Source organism: Myxocyprinus asiaticus, chromosome 5 (assembly GCF_019703515.2).
Source record: "Myxocyprinus asiaticus isolate MX2 ecotype Aquarium Trade chromosome 5, UBuf_Myxa_2, whole genome shotgun sequence".
NCBI lineage: Eukaryota > Metazoa > Chordata > Actinopteri > Cypriniformes > Catostomidae > Myxocyprinus > Myxocyprinus asiaticus.
In genome coordinates, this window is record NC_059348.1 from 50,315,349 (window position 1) to 50,339,014 (window position 23,666).

The 23,666-nt window shown below is 36.9% G+C and overlaps 1 protein-coding gene across 2 annotated transcripts in view; it reads left to right on the forward strand.

Annotated features, from left to right (window-relative positions):
* Positions 1-23,666, forward strand: part of LOC127441550 (endophilin-A2-like) — a 33,299-nt gene that overhangs the window by 3,716 nt on the left and 5,917 nt on the right. Inside the window, exons 2-9 of one of the 2 annotated variants that reach the window (XM_051699112.1) lie at positions 7,975-8,043; positions 8,720-8,792; positions 10,436-10,579; positions 11,528-11,661; positions 11,924-12,082; positions 18,027-18,130; positions 18,335-18,468; positions 19,688-19,732. In XM_051699112.1, the coding sequence (XP_051555072.1) occupies positions 7,975-8,043; positions 8,720-8,792; positions 10,436-10,579; positions 11,528-11,661; positions 11,924-12,082; positions 18,027-18,130; positions 18,335-18,468; positions 19,688-19,732 (862 nt within the window). The remainder of the gene's footprint in view (positions 1-7,974; positions 8,044-8,719; positions 8,793-10,435; positions 10,580-11,527; positions 11,662-11,923; positions 12,083-18,026; positions 18,131-18,334; positions 18,469-19,687; positions 19,733-23,666) is intronic. The other variant, XM_051699113.1, reaches the window with a different exon arrangement.

Sequence of the window (23,666 nt, forward strand, 5' to 3'; positions counted from 1 at the left end):
TTATTATTATTAGAATGATTGGTATTGGTCTAATGAAGCAGATAAAATTAGGTCTTTATAATCTTTTTCTGTGCGATGTACAACAATACTAAACAGTTATCTATAATTATTTTGTAGAATTAATATTGTGTTGTAATGTTTTGATGCCTGATTTCACTTGAATCATGTAAAATTCTAGATTTGATTATAAATATAATGTCGCAATCATATCGGTATAGCAGTATATATTAATATTAATGACTCATATTGGTTATCAACCATAAATAAATATATATATATACACACACACACACACACACACACACATACACATACACATACACATACACACACTGGGGGCCAAAAGTTTGGTACAGATTTTGCTCTATGGAAAGAAATTGGTACTTTTATTCACCAAAATGGAATTCAACTGATCACAATGTATAGTCAGGACATTAATAACATGAAAAATTACTATTACAATTTGAAAAAAATTCAGAAGATCAAAAAATCCTCCACATGCAGCAATGACAGCTTTGCAGATCCTTGGCATTCTAGCTGTCAGTTTGTCCAGATACTCAGGTGACATTTCACCCCACACTTCCTGTAGCACTTGCCATAGATGTGGCTGTTTGTCGGGCACTTCTCACACACCTTACAGTCTAGCTGATCCCACAAAAGCTCAATGGGGTTAAGATCCATAACACTCTTTTCCAATTATCTGTTGTCCAATGTCTGTGTTTCTTTGCCCACTCTTAACATTTTCTTTTTGTTTTTCTGTTTCAAAAGTGGCTTTTTCTTTGCAATTCTTCCCATAAGGCCTGCACCCCTGAGTCTTCTCTTTACTGTTGCACATGAAACTGGAGTTGAGCGGGTAGAATTCAATGAAGCTGTCAGCTGAGGACATGTGAGGCGTCTATTTCTCAAACTAGAGACTCTGATGTACTTATCCTCTTGTTTAGTTGTACATCTGGGCCTTCCACATCTCTTTCTGTCCTTGTTAGAGCCAGTTGTCCTTTGTCTTTGAAGACTGTAGTGTACACCTTTGTATGAAATCTTCAGTTTTTTGGCAATTTCAAGCATTGTATAGCCTTCATTCCTCAAAACAATGATTGACTGATGAGTTTCTAGAGAAAGCTGTTTCTTTTTTGCCATTTTTGACCTAATATTGACCTTAAGACATGCCAGTCTATTGCATACTGTGGCAACTCAAAAACAAACACAAAGACAATGTTAAGCTTCATTTAACGAACCAAATAGCCTTCAGTTGTGTCTGATATAATGGCAAGTGATGTTCTAGTACCAAATTAGCAATTTAGCATGATTACTCAAGGATAAGATAAGGCTGCTGGAAATGGGGCCTGTCTAGATTTGATCAAAAATTACTTTTTCAAATAGTGATGGTGCTGTTTTTTACATCAGTAATGTCCTGACTGAACTTTGTGATCAGTTGAATGCCACTTTGGTGAATTAAAGTACCAATTTCTTCCCATAAGAGCAAAACATTATTGTACATTATTCCAAACTTTTGGCTGCCTATATATATATATATATATAATAGGGTTGTAGGGTTGTCCTACAAAATCAAAATAATAATGCCATATTGGTGCCTGTTGGTTTCTAGGGTTGGAGTAACGGAATACATGTAACAGGATTATGCATTTAAAATACAAAATATAAGTAACTGTATTCCACTACAGTTACAATTTAAATCTTTGGTGAAAAGAATACAATTACCTTCAAAAATGTATTTTAATTACTGAAGTAATTGCTTTGCATTTTTATTGTCATTTGTTTCATTTGATATGTAGTCTATTCAGCAGGAAAACATTTATTTATTTATTTATAAATGATGCAATCTGAGGAGCATTTGAACAGTGGTGGAACACTTTCTTATGATGTTTTACATTCAGACGAGCAGACAGAGGATACTTTCTAGGGCTGAACGATTGGAAAAATAATCAAATTGTGATTATTTTGAAAAATGTTGTGATGGCGATTTAAACTGCGATATGATAAAAATAAAATAAAAAAAACATGATTCTTTTTAACCAAAATTAAACCATGACTTGCCCATGCTTTACTGCCAACTGAAAGTACTGTTCTAGAAAGGGTTTTCACACTTGAGTCCTCTTAAAAGAACCTAACTAACTTAATAAATAAAACAGTGAAACACAGAGGGGGAAAAAACCATAACATTACATCTGTCCATTTTTTTTTTTTTTTTTTGTCACATTTGCAAAAGGAGTCAGCTCACCTTTCATCATTATTTTTATTAAAACCAGTCAACTTGAATATTACTGTATATTATTGCAATAATAATAATAATAATAATTATTATTATTATTATTATAGAAATGCAATTATTATAAAATATATTATTGTATAATAATGATAATTATAAGGATTTTTTATTATTATTCAATATGAATATTATTATTATTGGTAATTTATTTCTTTAATAATTTCTTTACTTGCTTGTGGCATTGCTAAGCAGTCCAGTTAAACCCTCAAGCCTTTATTTTGGCAGAAGCTTTTATTTTGAAAACTGAAGGAACAGAATTTTCTGTTGTTTGTAGTTGAGTTGACAAAATCCTTTTAATCCAGTGAAATGCTCTCATCTGCCTTGCTGTCAACAAAAACCCACTGTCATGGGGTTATTTTACATATTTTTTTATTTTTATTTTTTATTTTTCACCCAATTTGGAACGCCCAACTCCCAGTGTGCTTTTTTTAAGTCCTCGTGGTGGCGTAGTGATTCGCCTCAATCCGGGTGGCGGAGGATGAATCCCAGTTGCCTCCGCGTCTGAGACCATCAACCCACGCATCTTATCACGTGGCTTGTTGAGCGCGTTGCCACGGAGACATAGCATGTGTGGAGGCTTTACGCCATCCACCGCGGCATCCGCGCTCAACTCGCCACGCGCCCCACTGAGAACGAACCACATTATAGTGACCACGAGGAGGTTACCCCATGTGACTCTACCCACCCTAGCAACCAGGCTAATTTGGTTGCTTAGGAGACCTGGCTGGAGTCACTTAGCACACCCTGGGATTCGAACTAGCGAACTCCAGGGGTGGTAGCCAGCGTCTTTTTACCACTGAGCTACCCAGGCCCCCGTTATTTTACATTTGTATAGTAAATTGTTGCGGCCACATATAGGAGTATGTGAAATTGCGCAAATGTGCAATTAAAGTGAATCTGGAGCACTTTAAGTGTAATGCGCCCAGGCAGCGCATGTTAGCACAGCGAACCAAACTCCGAACACATCAGTCACCCAGGGCACCAGTTAGATAGAATTTGTGTGTATCAGGCACAGAACCGCTCTGAAACCACAACAAAAAACAAAAAAAACATATGTAATAAATACAGTGACACCGTTTAAATGCTTAATAAAGCACTACACACTACAGACAAAACAGCTGTGCACGTAAGCGTAGCACAGCAGGAAGTGCATTCAGACCACTTATTTAATTAATTAAATCACAGTTCTCACGGTTTGATAATCGCACTGGGTCATATCACGATTTTGATTTTATTTCAATTAATCATTCAGCATTAGCACTTTGACACAGTGATGAGTGAAAAGGTAAAAGGGTGAAAAACGATTTCGCTTTATGCTAAGCTAAAATGCTATTTCTAGCCCTTTTACGTACACATGTTATTATTAGGCACAATTATATTTTTTCTATCAAGAAAATCCACATCAGTTCATATTTTTATTTCCCTACTAAGACATTTAATATTGCTAAGATTTACTGCAAAATTCTTAATGAGAATTTTTGAATTGTTTTCCTGTAAAAATATCTAAATATCTAAAAATCCTTAAAACAAGATACATTTACTTTGTCTTGTTTTAGAAGCAACACTGCATAACATATTTAGGCTTTTTTCAGACAATGTATTTTTAATATAGGTGTATTTTGTCTGATTGTACTGGCATTTTTTTTAAAAAATTTTTTTTTACTTGTTATTAACTTGTTTATAGTCAAAACAAGTGAAAAAAAAAAAAAAACTGAGCTGAAGAAGAAATCCAAAGTAATTAGAGTATGTTACTGACCTTGAGTAATCGATTGTGGCGCGGTTACTCGCCTCAATCCGGCTGGCGGAGGACAAGTCTCAGTTGCCTCCGCTTCTGAGACCGCCAATCTGAGCATCTTATCACGTGGCTCGTTGTGCATGACACCGCGGAGACTCCGCAAGTGGAGGCTCATGCTACTCTGCGTGATCCACGCACAACTTACCGCGCACCCCATTGAGAGCGAGAACCACTAATCGTGACCATGAGGAGGTTACCTCATGTGACTCTACCCTCCCTAGCAACTGGGCCAATTTGGTTGCTTAGGATAGTGGTTCCCAACCCTGTTCCTGGAGCCCCCCCAACACTACACATTTTAGATATCTAACTAATCAAACACATCTGATTCAACTCATCAGCTCGTTAGTGGAGACTCCAAGACCTGAATTGGGTGTGTCAGAAAAGAGAGATATAAAAAATGTGCAGTGTTGCGGGGCCTCCAGGAACAGGGTTGGGAACCACTGGCTTAGGAGACCTGGCTGGAATCACTCAGCACACCCTGGTACCTTGAGTAATCTTGCAAAATATGTTTCAAATCACATTTTACAGCATGTATTCTCTGTAGTGGAATACATTTTAAAAGTAACCCTCCCAACTGTGTTGTTTCATATGTTTCTAAATCAAAATGTATTCCATATATATATATATTACACAGTACTGTGCAAAAGTTTTAGGCACTTGTGAAAAACTTTCAAAGTGAGGATTTCTTAAAAGAATAATGATTAATCAATTAACGTCATACAAAGTCCAGTAAACATAAAAAGATAAATCAATATTTGGTGTGAACACTTTTGCCTTCAAAACAGCCACAATTCTCCTAGGTACACCTGGACACAGTTTTTCTTGGTTGTTGGCAGATAGGATGTTCCAAGCTTCTTGGAGAATTCGCCACAGTTCTTTTATTTATTTAGGCTGTCTCGATTGCGTCTGTCTCTTCATTTAATCCCAGACTGACACGATGTTCAGTGGGGGGCTCTGTGAGTGCCATGCCATCTGTTGCAGGGCTCCCTGTTCTTCTATTCTATTCTATTTGCAAAAGTTATATTTGGGAGTCCAAAATGTATATTTCCTATTGACACACTAAAGAAGCAGATATAAATAACTATCTTAAGACAAATGTTTTTGGGAAACATCTTATGTGCCTAAGACTTTTGCACAATACTCTGTGTGTGTGTGTGTGTGTGTGTGTGTGTGTGTGTGTGTGTGTGTGTGTGTGTGTGTGTGTGTGTGTGTGTGTGTGTAGAGAGAGAGAGAGAGAGAGAGAGAGAGAGAGAACATTTTGTTTTAGAAACATGTGAAACCAACACAGTTGTAATGACTTAAGAAAATGTCAAGTTGTGTAATCAATAAGTAAAAGGTATTTAAATACTTTTCTTGCACCTTGTATACACAAGAGTTCAAAAATATATTTATTTAAAGTAACATATTTTTCAGTTTTTGAGTCATGAATATCAATTAATTTATAGGGTCACTTTATTTGACCTGAACAAAATGTGCCTTTTCATAAAAAAAAATAAAAATAATATATATATACACACATCACATCACATCACATCACATCACATCACATCACATCACATCACATCACATCACATCACATCACATCACATCACATCACATCACATCACATCACATCACATCACATCACATCACATCACATCACATCACATCACATCACATCACATCATGTAATCTTGAGGGTCTAAAGGGGTCTTCTCTGTTTTATGGGTCGTTTTGTTACATGACAGCAAAATGGCTACCTGCATGTTGGTTACACCTCCTCACTTTGGTATGGTTCAAATTTTGATATTTTAAAACAAAACTTTTCCACTCCTCTTTTTGTAATGAAATATTATTCCAAACTACATAAGCCCCCCAAAAATTCAAGAATTTCATCTCTTAATAAGATTTTTTTGTTTTTTACTGTCTCTACACAGTTACAGTACACCACTTTTTGACTTTAACCCACAGAAAAAAAAAATCTAAATTACATTTTCATTAGTTCAGTTATTTTAATAATTGTTTTTTGTGAAGGGTATTTTTGATGTATTTTTGAATAACTTAATAGATCCGAAGAACCGTACGAGTGTCACATCATTGACACTAGTATATAGCAGAGTAATAGTATAAAATATGTATAACACACTCAGGGCTGTATTCGGGAACTCTATTTCATGTCTCATATTCTATAAAGAGATCTATTTGATCAGTATCTGTGTCCATACCTACATCTGTATCACATTTGGCCACTAGCAGTCCAGAACAGTACAATAGAGCCACTGTAAGATAGCTATTATTCAAACGCACACAGACGTGTTCCTGCTCGCTGAAGACTGGGTGTGTGCTGTGCAAACAGACCTCTGCAAAATGTGGTCAATATTTGGCCAGTCTGAGAGTCGTACAAATATGTACTGTAGGTTTTAGGTAAAATACTTCCTAAATGGGTGGAAAAGATTAAATGTTTTACTTTAAAATGCCAATTAAACACTAAAAAATGTTAGTTATAGTTGCTGACATGTTTCCTCAAATAACTGCCAAGTGTTCCTTCACAAATACAACTTAAATGTGAGTTCTAGCAACTCATATATGACCAGTTTATAGTTTCTAAACTTAAGCCATCTTTACACTGCCAATGTGGCACAGAAGTTGCATTTAAACTGACATTTAGATGCATTTACGCAGACTGTTTAGTGCTGCTAAGAGCAGACATAAATGCATTTACACAGAAAGTACAAATGCATACATAACATGAGATTTTAAATATAAAATGTGGAATACAGGAATATGAAATGAATGAAAATATGAAATTATACCTTAAATATTAAACTAAATTATGAATTGAAAGCTCTATCATGACAAAAACAAAGAAAGATTTGAGAGATAATGGGTAATGACCAAGGTGTTTTCAGTCATTATAATCTTGATGATTTATGCCACCCAGGCAGGCTGTGAGGTTTTGCTGCTTGGGTTTATTTGAATACAGCATGATCTCTAAGGGACTATAGCAGTACAAGAAGCGTTTCCTGTTTACTCTAAAACAATACACCATATTGTCTTTGTTTACATGTTTGGAGAGTTCAGCTCATAAAGGAACAGTGTTTGTGTGTGAAAGTGATACAGAAGCTTTGTGAGAGTTTTTGTGTTGTTCATATATGAAGTATCATTGATGAACTCCATAGTGGCCAATACAGAGCTTAACATTTTATATCCCTTCCTTTTGTTTTTTCCCCTCTCTACACGCAAGTGTTATTAGTGCTGTTTGCTAAAATAAAGTGTCATTGTGGCACTCGAAAAAATAAGGCATACTTGAGAATTTAAGGCTAGGGTATGCTCTATTTTTCCGTGTGTTGTTTCCTCTCACGCGTGGTCAAGCACTCTCGCCTTTCAAAGTATACTTTTGACCTTGAACCCATATGGACGTGTTTGATGCATGCACACTATGCTTGCTGATACATTTTTAGCACTGTAAATGGCAGGTGCATGTGCCGACGATGCGCAAAGACGGTGTCCACGTGTCTAGAAAAACCAGGCTGCACGTGGACAGTCTGTGTGTGTACTGTGACTCTACCCACCCTAGCAACCTGGCCAATTGGTTGCTTAGGAAGCCTGACTGGATTCACTCAGCATGCCCTGGATTCCAACTTGCGACTCCAGGTGTGTTTGTCACCCAGGCCCCCCACTAAGTGATCAAACTTATGTTTTTTTTCTGGCAGACAACATAATGGGTGAAAAAACCCCATAGACTTACATTCAAAGACCTAAGGATGGGCTCTTTGTGATGTGACAGGATAATTTTATCATTCAAAGACAGGCCTTAGTGTTTTAATACTTTATCGTGCAAGTCAAGTCAAGAATGTGTTAAGATGCTTTTTTTGTAGTTTGTTGTATCATCCATCGATTAACCTCTGTGTTTCAGTTGATGAGTGAGAAGGTGGGAGGAGCCGAGGGGACTAAACTGGATGAGGACTTCAAAGACCTAGAAAGGGTAACACATTTTTAACTTTCAATTTATGATGTCACTGACCTGGAGTAGGTCTCCAAAAAATTAAAATTCTTTCATCTATGCACCCTCATGTCTTTTCAAACCTGAATGACTGTTTTTCATAAAGTTCTCCACATGACTCATGCACTTTATTCCAAGACTTTTGAAGTCATACAGTAGCTTTGAGTGAAAAACAGGCTACCATCTTGTCATTTTCTGAATATCTTGACCTTTTAATTTACTGACCATTCATTGACATCATGAGAAAAGTAGCAGACTTTTGTTTTTAGTCGAAACTTTTCAATGGTTTATCCATTTCACAAAACTAGATCGGACTGATCTGGTACTTGAATTAATCTCAATGACTGAATGATCCAGTCACAGTGGTTAACAGCTCACTGGAAGGGAAGATTAACAGTAAATAATTACTTGGATTTCGATATGTTCCGCACACAATACTATGATATGACATCAGAAAGTTTGGAATCGAACACATAAGAAGTATGGACTACATTTATGATACCTAAATGGTGCTTATTTTAGTAGGTGGACCAGTGCAGATTGTTTCAGGCCTGTCCCACGTCATTGTCAGAACTATAGATTAACGTTTAATGAGCCCTAGCTGTTGACTGTGTGATGTAAACCCACACACCTGTTCTCTGACCTTTGTGCTATACAGAAGGCTGACATTACCAGTAAAGCCATAGCAGACGTGCTCTGCAAAACCACAGAATATCTGCAGCCTAACCCAGGTACAACACAGTAAATCATGTGACGCTATAGTAAAATCCAGATTGTTTTGCTAAAATTATGCTTGCATGACTGTGTCCTCTTTGGGGCACCAGTGGTGTGAGAATGTCAAGAGCAATAGAGCGCAACAGAGCCCGACCACTTTTTCAGCCGTCTTGGTTCCAAAATATATTTTTCCCCCCCTTTTTTTTTTTCCATAGGTATTTCATGAAATCCTTCATAAAAGTGTTCTTAGCCATATCCAAACCAACCAGCTCTGTGGTAAATCACAACATTACAAACTTGGATTTAAAACATAAAAATATTTGAAAATCAGACAGAAAGGTACAAGACTATACTTAATGTCTTTTAATAAGGGAATGAACTAGGGGCCTGGGTAGCGCAGCGAGTAAAGACACTGACTACCAGTGAGTGACTCCAGCCAGGTCTCCTAAGCAACCAAATTGGCCTGGTTGCTAGGGAGGGTAGAGTCACATGGGGTAACCTCATCGTGGTCACCATAATGTGGTTCGCTCTCGGTGGAGCGCATGGTGAGATGTGCATGGATGCCGCGGAGAATAGCGTGAAGCCTCCACATTCGCTATGTCTCCGCGGTAACACGCTCAACAAGCCATGTGATAAGATGCGTGGATTGAAGGCCTCAGACGCGGAGGCAACTGAGATTCGTCCTCCACCACCCAGATTGAGGCGAGTCACTACACCACCACGAGGACTTAGAGCACATTGGGCATTACAAATTTGGGAGAAAAAGGGGAGAAAATAAAAAAATATTAAAATAAGGGAATGAACTACAATCCCTTAAAAACAACAGGAAAATATTAACTTAATTTAAAGTTATTGATTATAAGTAAAGACTCGATTGCTTCATTCAGAGTGCATCATGGAAGTGGGCGGTCGCTGCAGAGCTGTTTTGATGCGCTTTGTTTGTCGCAGTTCTCTGATTGGTAGATCTATCTCTGCAGGATCATGGGAAGTATAGTTCTGATAATAACGCAGTCTGGTGGCTTCAACAGAAGCCTACATCATCGATTAACAACCTCAGAGCTTACTGTATGTCTGTCTTTTAAGGTTTATAAGTTATCGTTAAATATCAATTTGTCTATGGAGAAAATGAATGTGATTTTTACTTCTGGTAACAGACTGTTGCACTCTATTGCTGTGTACAATAAATATGAGCTAAAATCAGAATGTACATTTAAATAATGTCAACGGCTTTAAGTTGTCCCACAGCCATCTTGATAGTAAATCGATAAGACAAGCTGCCAATGTATAAAACAAGCACTTACGTAAAATCACTGATTCAGATTAAAATATACTAAAATATAGATAAATGATGCAGCCTCCTTTTTAATGGTCTCACTAATTATTTCCCCTCTGCTAAATTGAAAATCAATGATCTATTTTTTTAAATAATCCTACTATGCTTAATTCTCTATATTCATCTGCCTTTGTCTCCTTGTCTCTCTGTATGTCTATGTTGTCTGCATGTGTCGCTACCTGCCTGTCCGTCTGTTCCATATACCTGTTTACCTGTCTGTCTGCCTTTCCCATCTGTCTGTCCTTCCCAAATGCTTGTTTGTCTACATTTCTGTCTGTCTTGTTTTCGCATCTGTCTACCTGCCTGTCTGTCTGTCTTGTGCTGTAGCATCACGAGCAAGATTGACGATGGTGAACACCATGTCTAAGATGCGCGGGCAGGTGAAAAGCCCAGGTTACCCGCAGGCGGAGGGACTTCTGGGCGAGTGTATGCTCAAATATGGCCAAGACATGGGAGAAGACACCAACTTTGGTAAGAGGAAGCATATATATATATATATATATATATATATATATATATATATATATATACACTATGTATGTAAACTGTAATGGATATTTCAAAAAGCCATTACTTATTCAAAGTTCGGTAACACTTTACAATGAGGTTCGATTTGTTAACATTAGTTATTGCATTAGGTATCATGAACAAACAATTAACAATGTATATATTACAGTATTTATTAATCTTTGTTAATGTTAGTTAATAGAAATACAGTTGTTGATTGTTAGTTCATATTAGTTCATAGTGCGTTAACTAATGTTAACAAATGCAAATTTTGATTTTAAACTGTATTTGTAAATGTTGAAATTAACATTAACCAAGATTTGTAGATGCTGTAAAAGTATTGTTCATTGTTAGTTCATGTTAACTAATGTTGTTAACTAATGTTAACAAATGGAAACTTACTGTAACGTGTTACCCAAAGTTTGTTATCAAAAATTATACAACATACAAAATATGTGCGATTAAATAAAGTAGTTAATTGTAACATGCAAGCAATTTATTTGAGATCTTGTGTATTTAATCATTCCTGTTTTCATATTATTCTACAATTAATTACATTAAAAACCAGCGCCTCTGGGTCACATGCATAAAAATGTCCTGGCAGGATGATTTGGCAAATGAAACATAAACCTTAGCAAGTTCTTAGCATCTCCTTATTAGTGACCTTTTACTAGTGTTGTTAATTATGCTAAATTTTAAACACTGTATAATTCTATTTGTTTATACTGATACATACTATAGGTAAATTAGGTATTTGTATATGTTGATATAAAGGTGAAGGAGCAGCAACTTTGTTGTCTAAGACAATTTTCTCAGAAGAGGGATCATTATATTATTCATTCTCTCTTTTCAGGCTTGTCACTGTTAGAGGTTTTATGAGAATTTCGTGTATGTTCTTCTCCTTGTCTGTAGGTGGCGCTTTAGTGGAGATGGGAGAGGCCATGAAGAGACTGGCAGAAGTGAAAGACTCTCTGGACATTGATGTCAAACAGAACTTTATCGACCCTTTCCAAACGATAGTCGACAAGGACTTAAAAGACATACAGGTGAAAAACTGGAATCGATTTTAAAAGTTTTATTATCAATATGGATTGATGTTGTATAAGTGATATACAGTATTGTGAGATAAATTGTCTTTTTCAATGTATAGTCTCTCTGTAAATCACCTCTATATGTATGATATGGTATATGATTGGCTAACTTCTGTCATGGTACCGTTCCAGTGTAGTTATTTTTAAAAGTTTTAGGAGTAAACTTGGCTCTTGAGTTTTATAATCCTGTAATGAAAATGCTTTGGTGGTTCTTCAGCATCACCTAAAAAAACTGGAGGGCCGGCGACTGGATTACGACTACAAAAAGAAGCGTCAGGGGAAGATTTCAGACGAGGAGCTCAGGCAGGCGGTGGAGAAGTTCCAAGAGTCCAAAGATGCAGCAGAATCCAGCATGCAGAATCTTCTGGATACTGATGTAAGATCAATTCAGCTTATAAGACTTTGAGCTAGACTTTCTGAATAACCATTTTTAGATGCTGAAAAGTCTGTGGAGCTTGTACTGTGGTTGTTTCTGACACTTAAGGAATAAACGTATCATTTGACTTATTGTAGCTACCTGTTCTGATAATCACATAATATATGTTATGTACACTTAATAAAGGAATATTCTGGATTCAATACAAGTTAAGCGCAATCGACAGCATTTGTGGCATAATGTTGATTACCACAACAAAACAATCCGACTCGTCCATTTTTTCTTTAAAAAAGCACAAATCTGGATTACATTGAGGCACTTACAATGGAAGTGTATGGGTCCAATCCGTAAACTTTAAAATACTCACTGGTCCTCATTCATGAAACTTTCATAAATATGCAAGTAAATTCTGAGTACTTTGCACATAAAATGGACCTTCATGGAAATCCTCCGGATTCACAGATGCTTCATACCCCCTAGACTTGTTAGTTAAACGTTTGTAAGTTATTGAATTCCAACATTCATAAATATGGGGCAAGTGCACGTTCATTCAGAATTATCATAATCCACACCCATGAAAATGCCTTATAAGAAAGGCATCAGACACATGTTCTGGCTGCCATCGGATGTTCTTTTGTGAATCGAATAGTCCAAGAGGTCAATAAAAATGGTTTGACATGAAGCTTTAGTGTTAAAAAAAGTTCAGTTCCTGCCGGCAGGTGGAGGTCCACCACCTTTTCTGGTTTAGTTGAGCACATAGCCATCATCATTGGTGAAACTTCTCTGGTAAACCGTGAAGATAACAGTGATATACTTAACTTGCATCTGCAAGAATCTTCAGAGAAGTGCCAAATAAAGTGTTTTCTCCTGCTCATGTAAGCGCATGTAATACATTGAGCACTGGTATGAGACTTTTCAGCGCAGGAGTGAATTTGCACAGGGTTTACAGATGATTGTACTATATTAAACTGTATGTAATGCTGAAAATAATGTATAATAATGCTAAGGGTCCTGATATTTGAAAGTCCTCCTGATAATGCCACATGTAATGTCTGATTTCACTAGTAAATTTATACTATGGCAAACATTATTTTACTGGAAAAACATACACAATTTTTTGAAAAGAATAGTTTAGAAACATGTAATCAGTGAAAATACTATTTAGAAAAACTATAATATTAAAATACTTAAATGTATGTAATCAGTGACAGTGTACAAGCAGATGTATCTAACATAATTATGTATTTTTCAGATTGGCAGAATTATTTTTATTTGTATTTATTTATTTTGGATTTTCTCCCCTTTTTCTCCCAATTTGGAATGCTCAATTCCAAATGCACTCTTAAGTCCTCGTGGTGGCGTAGTGACTCCGGGTGGCGGAGGACGAATCTCAGCTGCCTTCGCCTCTGAGGCCGTCAACCCATGCATCTTGTCATGTGGCTTGTTGAGCACGTTACCGTGGAGATATAGCGCATGTGGAGGCTTCACGCCATCCACCGCGGCTTCCACGCACAACTCATCACGCGCCCCACCTAGTGCAAACCACATTATAGCGATCACGAGGAGGTTACCCCGTGTGACTCTACCCTCCCTAGCGACCAGGCCAATCTGGTTGCTTAGGAGACCCAGCTGGAGTCACTCAGCACACCCTGGGATTCGAACTAGTGAACTCCAGGGGTGGTAGCCAGCGTCTTTGCCACTGAGCTACCCAGGCCCCCCGATGGGCAGAATTATTAATATTTATATTCTCGTGTCACTATTGCCCTCTGCTGGGCTGATATTTTTGTCCCACTCCATGCCCTATGGATCATTTTACTCTTTAATGATGAGCATTTTTTTTTTTGTTTTACAAGTAAAGGAACTGTTTTGCATATGTCCTGAAAGTAATAATAATAATAAATTCAAACTTAACTTTTCATGATTCAGGGTTTGTTCAAAGTTTTGTGAGAGTATAGAATCGTGAATTCAGTCATGTACATCAAACCAAATCCTTACGCCCTTTATCATTTCAGTTCAATCATATTTTAATAAAATACAGGAAATAACTTTTTTTTTTTTTTTTATCCGATTAATCAATTAAATCACAGAAATGATCGAAGATTAATCAATTATCAAAATAATCGTTAGCATTTCAGTTAGCGTTGCAGCCCTAATTGAATGTATGTACAACATGACATTGTAGCACTGGCACAATAGGGAAAAAATTAGCCATCAACTGGGCCGTAATACAGTCATACAAGGCTAGCGGGCCATCCTTATTGTTGGGCCCTGCACTTTTAAATCACTTTGGTGAGAAGCAGTCTGCCAAGGACAGCAACGTAAATGTTGATGTACGGATGTGTTTCAAAAACCATATGCAAACTGCAATCTGAGCCTTCCTTCTGCGAGGTTAGCTCAAGATCATCGGTTTTGATAAAGCATGTAAATGTGCAAATCTGTATTTGGTAACAAACTGCCTGCATAGTTCTGCTCATTGGTACAGTGTACAAAAGACATACTGTACCTAGATGAGCATTATTACCTTGTGAGTCTCAGTGGTTGGACCCAAGTGTTATGCTGTTGTAAAGGTGTTCTGAGTGGTAGATAGTGTGTTTCTAGTGTGTTTTGGGTGGTTGCCACTTACTGGCCCAAGTCAAAAGAGCTCAGAAGGGCTCAGGCCAAGTGCAGTCACTCATGTCCGTAGCACAAATGGTACGGGACCAGTTATGCACCACATTTTAATACTCAGAGCTAGGAGTTTGTTCAAATTTCTAAGTGTAAATATGAGCAATATTTGCACTTGCAAGCAACACTAAGTCCAATCAATCAAATTTCTCCATATTGAAAACTTTTTACAGTACAGTGCAGGATCTCTCTTCTGTCATTTATTGATATACAGTAAGTAGCAACTGCTGAGCCAACTCATTTATCAGTCTGTTTTATAGACAGTGGACCAGAGACTGTGAAAACATCAGAGGGAATTTCTGATTCTCTGCCAAATACTTACAGTAGGTTATTGATGTCACCAGTAACATGGTAATCTTTTAAGTACCTTTGATACCATAGTACATGAATATGGTTATCATCCAGCACCATGGTATACTGTAAAAATGTAAAAACCATGGTACTACCACAGTGACAGTACTGTTTTGTAAAGGAAACAGTCAGCCTATCTGTAGTAGAGAATACAGTTTTGAATCTTAAATATTCAGAATATATCTTAAATATAGCACACTGACATATTTCTTTGGCATTTATTACATGGTCCTCTGGAATACCTGATTCTGATTGGTCAATTGCACCATCCAGCAGTCTGATATTTCTGAATAACAACCACACATATAGGGATTAAGTGATATCAGCAGGATAACCAGCAGTCAGACGGTCATTGCAAAATAAACACCAACGGGTTTATGCAAAGATATTCAGCGGTCACTTTCTTCTCACATAATACAATAATTTCAATGCAAATGAATATTTTATGTCCATTTATTTATTTGGTAGGGAGCTGTGTACTAAACCGAATAATTATTCGAATACATTATCCCTTTATATATTTTGCATATTGCATATTTTTCAAATTGTTCTTTCTTCATCCAGTTTATAAAAACATAGCTGAGGTAATTGACTTAAGGCTTGCTTTAGCCATTATAGGAATAATCAATGCCAAATCATAAAATTCAACTTTCAGTTTTATAAAGTCATTATTTTGGATGTGAAGTTCTTACCAGGTGTTTTCTGGGAATGCAATTTAATAATCATTGTCAGTTTTTCGGTTTTGTCCAGTCTGGTCTCATGAAATTTACGTGAGCATTGCAATGTTTTTGCAAACAGAATTACGTGCTTCATTACATGTCCGAGTGGTGGTGGCATAGTGGGCTGAAGAACACAACTGGTAAGCAGAATTTTGCCGGTTTGATCCCCATAGCCACCACCACTGTGTCCTTGAGCAAGGCACTTAACTCCAAGTTGATCCAGGGGAATTGTCCCTGTAATAAGTGCATTAGAAATCGTTTTGGATAAAAGTGTCTGCCAAATGCATAAATGTAAATGTTTGGCTGCAATTTTAAAGTGAAATGTCTAGCGGGGGGCACCAAAACCGAGCAAAATGAGGTTGTAATCAGACAAGGTTTTTAAGGTGAATTTTAGATGGTGGTTTTAATGAGTAAAATGTACCTAACTAACCTAAACGTTTACTCTAAACCTAACCAATAGTGTCCGGAAAGATAAAAGAGAATTTTACAAAACTGACATCCTTAACCTAACCCTAACCGATAGTGTTTTAAAATGCAAATTAGAAATAATAACAAAAGAAAACACATTAACTGAAGCAACCACATATTTTTTATTGTCGCTTCTATGGCACTTTCACTTTCGAGTGTCTTTGGGTGAACTCGAACCACGGCCGTTGAACCCTCCAACGCTGGTGAGCTACCAAGCAATTTAAAGACATAGGAATAAGTGTGGATATGTTAAAGTAAAAGTGTTTTGATATCATAACATAGGGTGAGTAATAGAGTGAAAAATAATTTTTTTTATAAGATCAAAATCAGCATTTTTACTTGTGATTTGTGTGACAATGATTAAACCAAACAGTTGTTGTAGTGTCTCTAGTGTACATTTCCCCAGGAAAGTGCAGCGAAACATAGGCAGCAGCACGTACAAGTCAGTTTGCAAAAATGTATATAGAGTAACGTTCATTCTATGAGACAAGGCTGTTTTTGTTGGATAGTAACTTGTAAGTTGGGTTTTAGCTGGACCATCAAGTGACTCAAGCTAAACATCCCACCAAATGCTACGGTGTATGGAGTCCTTTAGAGGACAGGGCCGGATTTCTTTTTTCTGAAATAGTTTCCTCGCAATTAATTTACCTTGGTTTTACTATAGTAATATTTTAGTAACCATGTTTTGGGTGGAAACCATGGCTTTAAAGGAATATTCCGGAATATTCCAATATATATTTATGTATTTATTTATTTTAAGAAAAGGTGGGGCAAGTCAAATTTTTTGTGGTAGTCAACATTGTGACAAATGCTGTTGATTGAGCTTAAATTGTACTGAACCCGGAATATTCCTTTAATATAGTAGTAACCATGACAGTTCCATGTTTTTTTTTTGTTTTTTTTGTATTTTGTTTTTTTTGGCAGAAACATGTTTTTACTATAGTAATACTGTAGTAACCATGATTGTAGTAACCATGTTTTTTGGCAGAAACCATGGTTTTACTATAGTTATATTGAAGTACTAACTATGAACAGTTTTATTACAGTCTACTGAATCCATATAGTTACCAAGGTTAATCTCGTGGTTACTATGGTTTCACTACAGTAATCATAGTTAAACTATGGTATTTGTCGTAAAACCATAGTAACCACAATATTAGGATTTTAATACAATTGTTTTTGTTTTCCTGTATTGGTGTCACTATGATTATCATGGTTAAAATATGGTTACTGTTGTAAAATCATAGTGAATTTATTGCAAGGGATGCAAAACTTCTTTTGTTGAAAGAAAAACTTTTTGTGAGGGCACGCAAAACTTCCCGCCTTGTCCTCTAAGGTGCTCCGCAAAATACACATCAACACGCCCAGTTCAAAAGTTTATTTTAAGTAGATTTGTTCCTTTTAGTGACATTCATGTAGAAGATGTCTGAAAAATATCCCCAGAAGAATGGAAAGTCAATTAATGCTTATTTTCTTGAGAATGAGAACTCTGATAATGTAAAGAAAATGGAGAAGTAAAAGTCAAACAGGGTGAAGCCCAGAAAGAGTGGTTAATTAGAATAGAATAAAATAGCTCTTAAAATACTTAATGTAGAGTTTAAACCCACAATCTTTTGGTTTTTAAGCTCAAACATTAAACCTCTATGCAACACCATTCACACCAGATATGATATATTTTATATATGTGATATAATTCTTTATAATAAAGGATTCATATCTTTTTATACTGTTTGTGTGTGTAGGTGGAGCAGGTGAGTCAACTTGCAGCTCTTGTAGAATCTCAACTGCAGTTTCACAGACAATCTGTGGAGGTCCTGGAGGAGTTGGCTGAGAAGATGAGACAAAGGTTAGAGATGGTCTTCCATCATTCCATCGGATTCTCTATCTCCTCCTCTATCGCCTTTTTTAATCTACCAATAGATGGTTTAGTCTCAGCTTTACCCTGTGTGTTGTGTTTGCATGTTTGCGTGTGTGTTTCTGTGTGCGTGTGTGTGTGTGCGTGTGTGTGTGTGTGTGTGTGTGTGTGTGTGTGTGTGTTTGTACTCCGCAGAGTAAACCGGGCCCAGTCTCAGCCCCGGCAGAAACGAATGCCCGTGTCCAGACCCAGTTTTGATTACTCCGAACCCGAAGACTCTAATGGAGGCTGGAACCCTTCAGCTTCCCCATCTATCTACCCATCTGCAGGTGAGCTCACCTGTTGAAATTTGACCTGACCCTTGCTTCCCATTTCTTATGAGCTATTTGCGCTCTGTGTTGTAACACTGCCTGGAAAGTTTCATATTGATGCTGCAAGTGAAAAAAGTCTGACATGAGATGTCTGTCAACAAAGAATTGACGCAATTAATCTATTTCATTTACTTAGGCCAAAGTGAAGCGGGAATCAAAAAGCTATTATCTTGATTTATCTAGCTAGAAAATGCAGGAAACTACATTGCTGACATTGGACAATGTTTTGGAGCCGAATGCACACATTTTTTTTTTCTTCAAACATCTGGTAACCTATTTCTTCTGCCGTAATTTAAAGGCAATTTCCAGTGAAATTTACACCATTATTTAGTGCGTAGAAAAAACTCGAAAGCCTTTGATTGTGTATGTAACCAATGTAACAAAACTATAAAAAAAAAAAAAAAAAAAGCAAAACTGAATCTTTAATATCGCAATTTTCAAGCTTTTACTGTTAAAATGGCTAATGATGATTTGCCAAACACTTTAGTGATTTTTCTACTGAAAACAAGTTTTAAGAACAAGGCTTTATTTGATCATGGAAATCAGTTAATGGGTCAAGCAGCAATAGAGCGCAACAGTCGGATTCCGGAAGTAAAAATGCCATTCAATCTGTCCATAGGGGACATTATTTTTTATTGATAACTTATAAACCTTAAAAGACAGGCCTACTGTGAGCTCTGAGGTTGTTAACCAATGTTACATGCTCCTGTTGAAGCCAACAGTCTGCGTTATTTCAGCTTAATTTTTAATAAATCGTGTTTAAATGTGGAATTACTGTTGAAGAAATACACTTCCCATGATCCTGATGAGAAAAGATCCACCAATCTGAAAATCAGTGCAACAAATGCAACAAAAGAGCTCTTCAGCGATCGTGCACTCTTATGATGCACTCTAAATGGCACAATTGAGTCTGTCTCCCTTTACTTCTTTTTTCTGTTTTCTTCACTACTTTTTAATATATCTGAATATTTAGCAAAACAACTTTAAATCAATTGTTTTGTATTTTTCCCTTTTTTTTTTTTTTTTTTTTTGCTTGACATTTTTCATGCAAACATGTATATTTATGTGAGTGTCTAGCAGTGCAGATAACTGCGGAAGAGAATGTGTGTAGTCACAATCATGTGTATATATGAAGCCTTATAGAGACTCACTATTGTTTTTCTTTCTTGTATGTCAGCTGCCCCCTCCTTCAACAGGACATCTGCACAGCAAAAACGTAATTGTGAGTCCCACAAACACACACTCAGCATGGTGGGGGGAGCTTTTATTCTGTGTCAGATTTCTAAAAACGCTATTTAACATGAGTGGCGTGAATCAGCCACCTGCTAATTGTACCCAGGTGAAACACACTCACACATATAATAAACTCATAATGAACTGTTCGGCTTTCCTCGGCTCTCATGGGGCCCTAATTAGTGCAGTTCACTCACCTATATCAGATGTTCTGTGAGTGTAACACGTTTAGCTTACCTTCATAAGCTGAATCAAAGTCATGAAAATAGGTTATGTAATAAAACCTGCATGAACAGTTTGCGCACGTATGTTGCGCCCAGTCAAGCTCTGTTCTAAAACGTAGTAAGCTGCCTTGCGCTGTACTGTCTACATGGGCAGCATCCTAATTGAAATGGATTCTCATAAGGGACTGAACTGGAACCTTCCACATAGGCAGCAGGTTTGATAACGGTATCTCACGTGGGCGACGGTTTGCCATGATTCCAGTACCATGTCCAAACAAGGCATGACCGTGTCCTAACCAGATGCGACAACACGCGATAAAAGGATCTTTTCCATGTTAATCAGAGTTTTTGTCCTAACCAGTCACAACACACGACGAGCGACAGCAACGGGGCTTTCTATTTTTGAAATGGTTCTATATCTGCAACGTCGCACCAGGCAGCGCAGTCAACTAATGGGTCTAAAATTATTCTTATTGCAGTATATTAAATTCTCACTAGCCGGTTCGCAACAACTTTATTTTGGCCGAGGGTGTCAAACACCTACCGAATGTTGTGCTTGATGTCTCGCTCATCTCAGCCGGAGCTCTGTCACACACACGCACACACACACACACAGAGGTTCAGAATGGCAGTGGGGAGACATACATAGACTGGGGAAATAACAACAGGAGTACCGCTTGTACATAAACAATTGTACAGACTAAATAAGGATGCGATTCATAACATAACTTTGCCCTGTGTATGTGTGTGATTGTGTATTTAGCCCCTCTGGGCTTGCCGTAGAAAGTGTGATGGAGCTTATGTAAGAAAAGGAGTTGCGTTCAATAAACAGAATGTTCCGTTTGTAATTGCTCTGTTTTCTACATTTTATTATCGATAATCCTCATTTTAGTGTATCAATATCGCTGTGTTGCATCGTGCCTTGTGGACTGGTGCTTGTCGCTGGAATCTTATTATGGTAATTCATGGTAAAACCATACTAATAATACAGGAAAACCCCACAAAATGGTATTAAAAACCATAATCATTCAGGAAAAAAAATGTGGGCAGTTTTTATATAGTAACACCATAGTTTATTTGTGGTACATGTACCATGGTTTTTTAAAAAACATGAAAATGGTTACTACAGTCATGGTTACTGCAGTTTCACTATTGAGAAACCAAATTATTGGCAGTTTTTCATAAAGGCATGTTTTGTTTTTTGTTTTGTAGGTTGTTTTTTTTTTAAAAAAAAATTCATTTTATTTTAATTTTTTTTTCTTATTTTAATTTTGTTTTTTTTGTGGAAATCATGGTTTTAAAAACCATTGTAAATGCACTACAAATTAACCATGCTGTTACTATAGAAAAACTATATATAATTTTTATTGCCATAGTTTTGGTTTTCCTGTATTACTATGATTTTACTGCAAATATAAATGGTTAAAATATGGTTACTGTAATAAACCATAGTACATTTTACTACAAATACCATACTTCAACTATGAAAACACGTACTATTATCTATAATAAAAACTACTATCTAATGGACAATTACCCAAATGTAGCTAGTTTTAAACACATCGAATGCCTTAAATGTTTGTGTTGACTGCATTTGTCAAGCTCAACCATTTAATCCTGTTACCTGTTAAGTTATTGTAAGAAAATTTATGGAACAAACATTTTTCTTTAATTTGTGGTAAATATAAGTAAAATAATAACTACAAACCAACATTTGATACCAAACCAAACAATAGATATAAACCGTATTCACACATCTCAAATTTTGCTCTTAATATACTATATATATATGATTTTTATTAAGGGAAAACCTGTTGAAGTGTTTACTAAATAGAGTATTCTTTGTATTTGGCAGTAATATTTTTTTATGAACAAAGCAAATAAAAAACCGTACCGAAACCATGACCCTAAAACCGTGATACAAACCGAACATTGAGAAATTCGAACTGTTACACCCCTAAAATATATATATATATATATATATATACACACAGTACTGTGCAAAAGTTTTAGGCACTTGGGGAAAATGTTGCATAGTGAGGATATCTTCAAAATTAATGCCATAAATAGTTTTAATTTATCAGTTAACATCATACAAAGTCCAGTAAACATAAAAAAGCTAAATCAATATTCGGTGTGACCACCTTTGCCTTTAAAACAGCACCAATTCTCCTAGGTACACCTGGACACAGTTTTTCTTGGTTGTTGGCAGATAGGATGTTCCAAGCTTCTTGGAGAATTCACCACAGTTCTTCTATCTATTTAGGCTGTCTCAATTACTTCTGTCTCTTTATGTCATCTCAGACTGACACGATGTTCAGTGGGGGGCTCTGTGAGGGCAGTGCCATCTGTTGCAGGGCTCCCTGTTCTTCTATTCTATTTAGTTAGCAAAAGGAATGGTTGGGAGTCTAAAATGTATATTTCCTATTGACACACTAAAACTGAAGATATAAATAACCATCTTAAGACAAATTCTTTTGTGAAACATCTTATGTGCCTAAGACTTTTGCACAGTACTACATATACAGTGGTGTGAAAAAGTGTTTGCCCCCTTCCTGATTTCTTATTCTTTTGCATGTTTGTCACACTTAAATGTTTCAGATCATCAAACAAGTTTAAATATTAGTCAAAAGATAACACAAGTAAACACAAAATGCAGTTTTTAAATGAAGGTTGTTATTATTAAGGGAAAACAAAATCCAAACCTACATGGCCCTGTGTGGAAAAAGTGTTTGCCCCACCTGTTAAAATATAACTGTGGTTTATTACACCTGAGTTCAATTTCTCTAGCCACACCCAGGCCTGATTACTGCCACACCTGTTCTCAATCAAGAAATCACTTAAATAGGACCTGCCTGACAAAGTGAAGTAGACCAAAAGATCTTCAAAAGCTAGACATCATGCCGAGATCCAAAGAAATTCAGGAACAAATGAGAAAGAAAGTAATGGAGATCTATCAGTCTGGAAAAGGTTAAAAAGCCATTTCTAAAGCTTTGGGACTCCAGAGAACCACAGTGAGAGCCATTATCCACAAATGACGAAAACTTGGAACAGTGGTGAACCTTCCCAGGAGTGGCCGGCCGACCAAAATTACCCCAAGAGCGCAGCGACGGCTCATCCAAGAGGTCACAAAAGACCCCACAACAACATCCAAAGAACTGCAGGCCTCACTTGCCTCAGTTAAGGTCAGTGTTCATGACTCCACCATAAGAAAGAGACTGGGCAAAAATGGCCTGCATGGCAGAGTTCCAAGACGAAAACCACTGCTGAGCAAAAAGAACATTAAGGCTCGTCTCATTTTTGCCAGAAAACATCTTGATGATCCCCAAGACTTTTGGGAAAATACTCTGTGGACTGACGAGACAAAAGTTGCACTTTTTGGAAGGTGTGTGTCCCATTACATCTGGCGTAAAAGTAACACCGCATTTCAGAAAAAGAACATCATACCAACAGTAAAATATGGTGGTGGTAGTGTGATGGTCTGGGGCTGTTTTGCTGCTTCAGGACCTGGAAGACTTGCTGTGATAAATGGAACCATGAATTCTGCTGTCTACCAAAAAATCCTGAAGGAGAATGTCCGGCCATCTGTTCGTGACCTCAAGCTGAAGCGAACTTGGGTTCTGCAGCAGGACAATGATCAAAAACACACCAGCAAGTCCACCTCTGAATGGCTGAAGAAAAACAAAATGAAGACTTTGG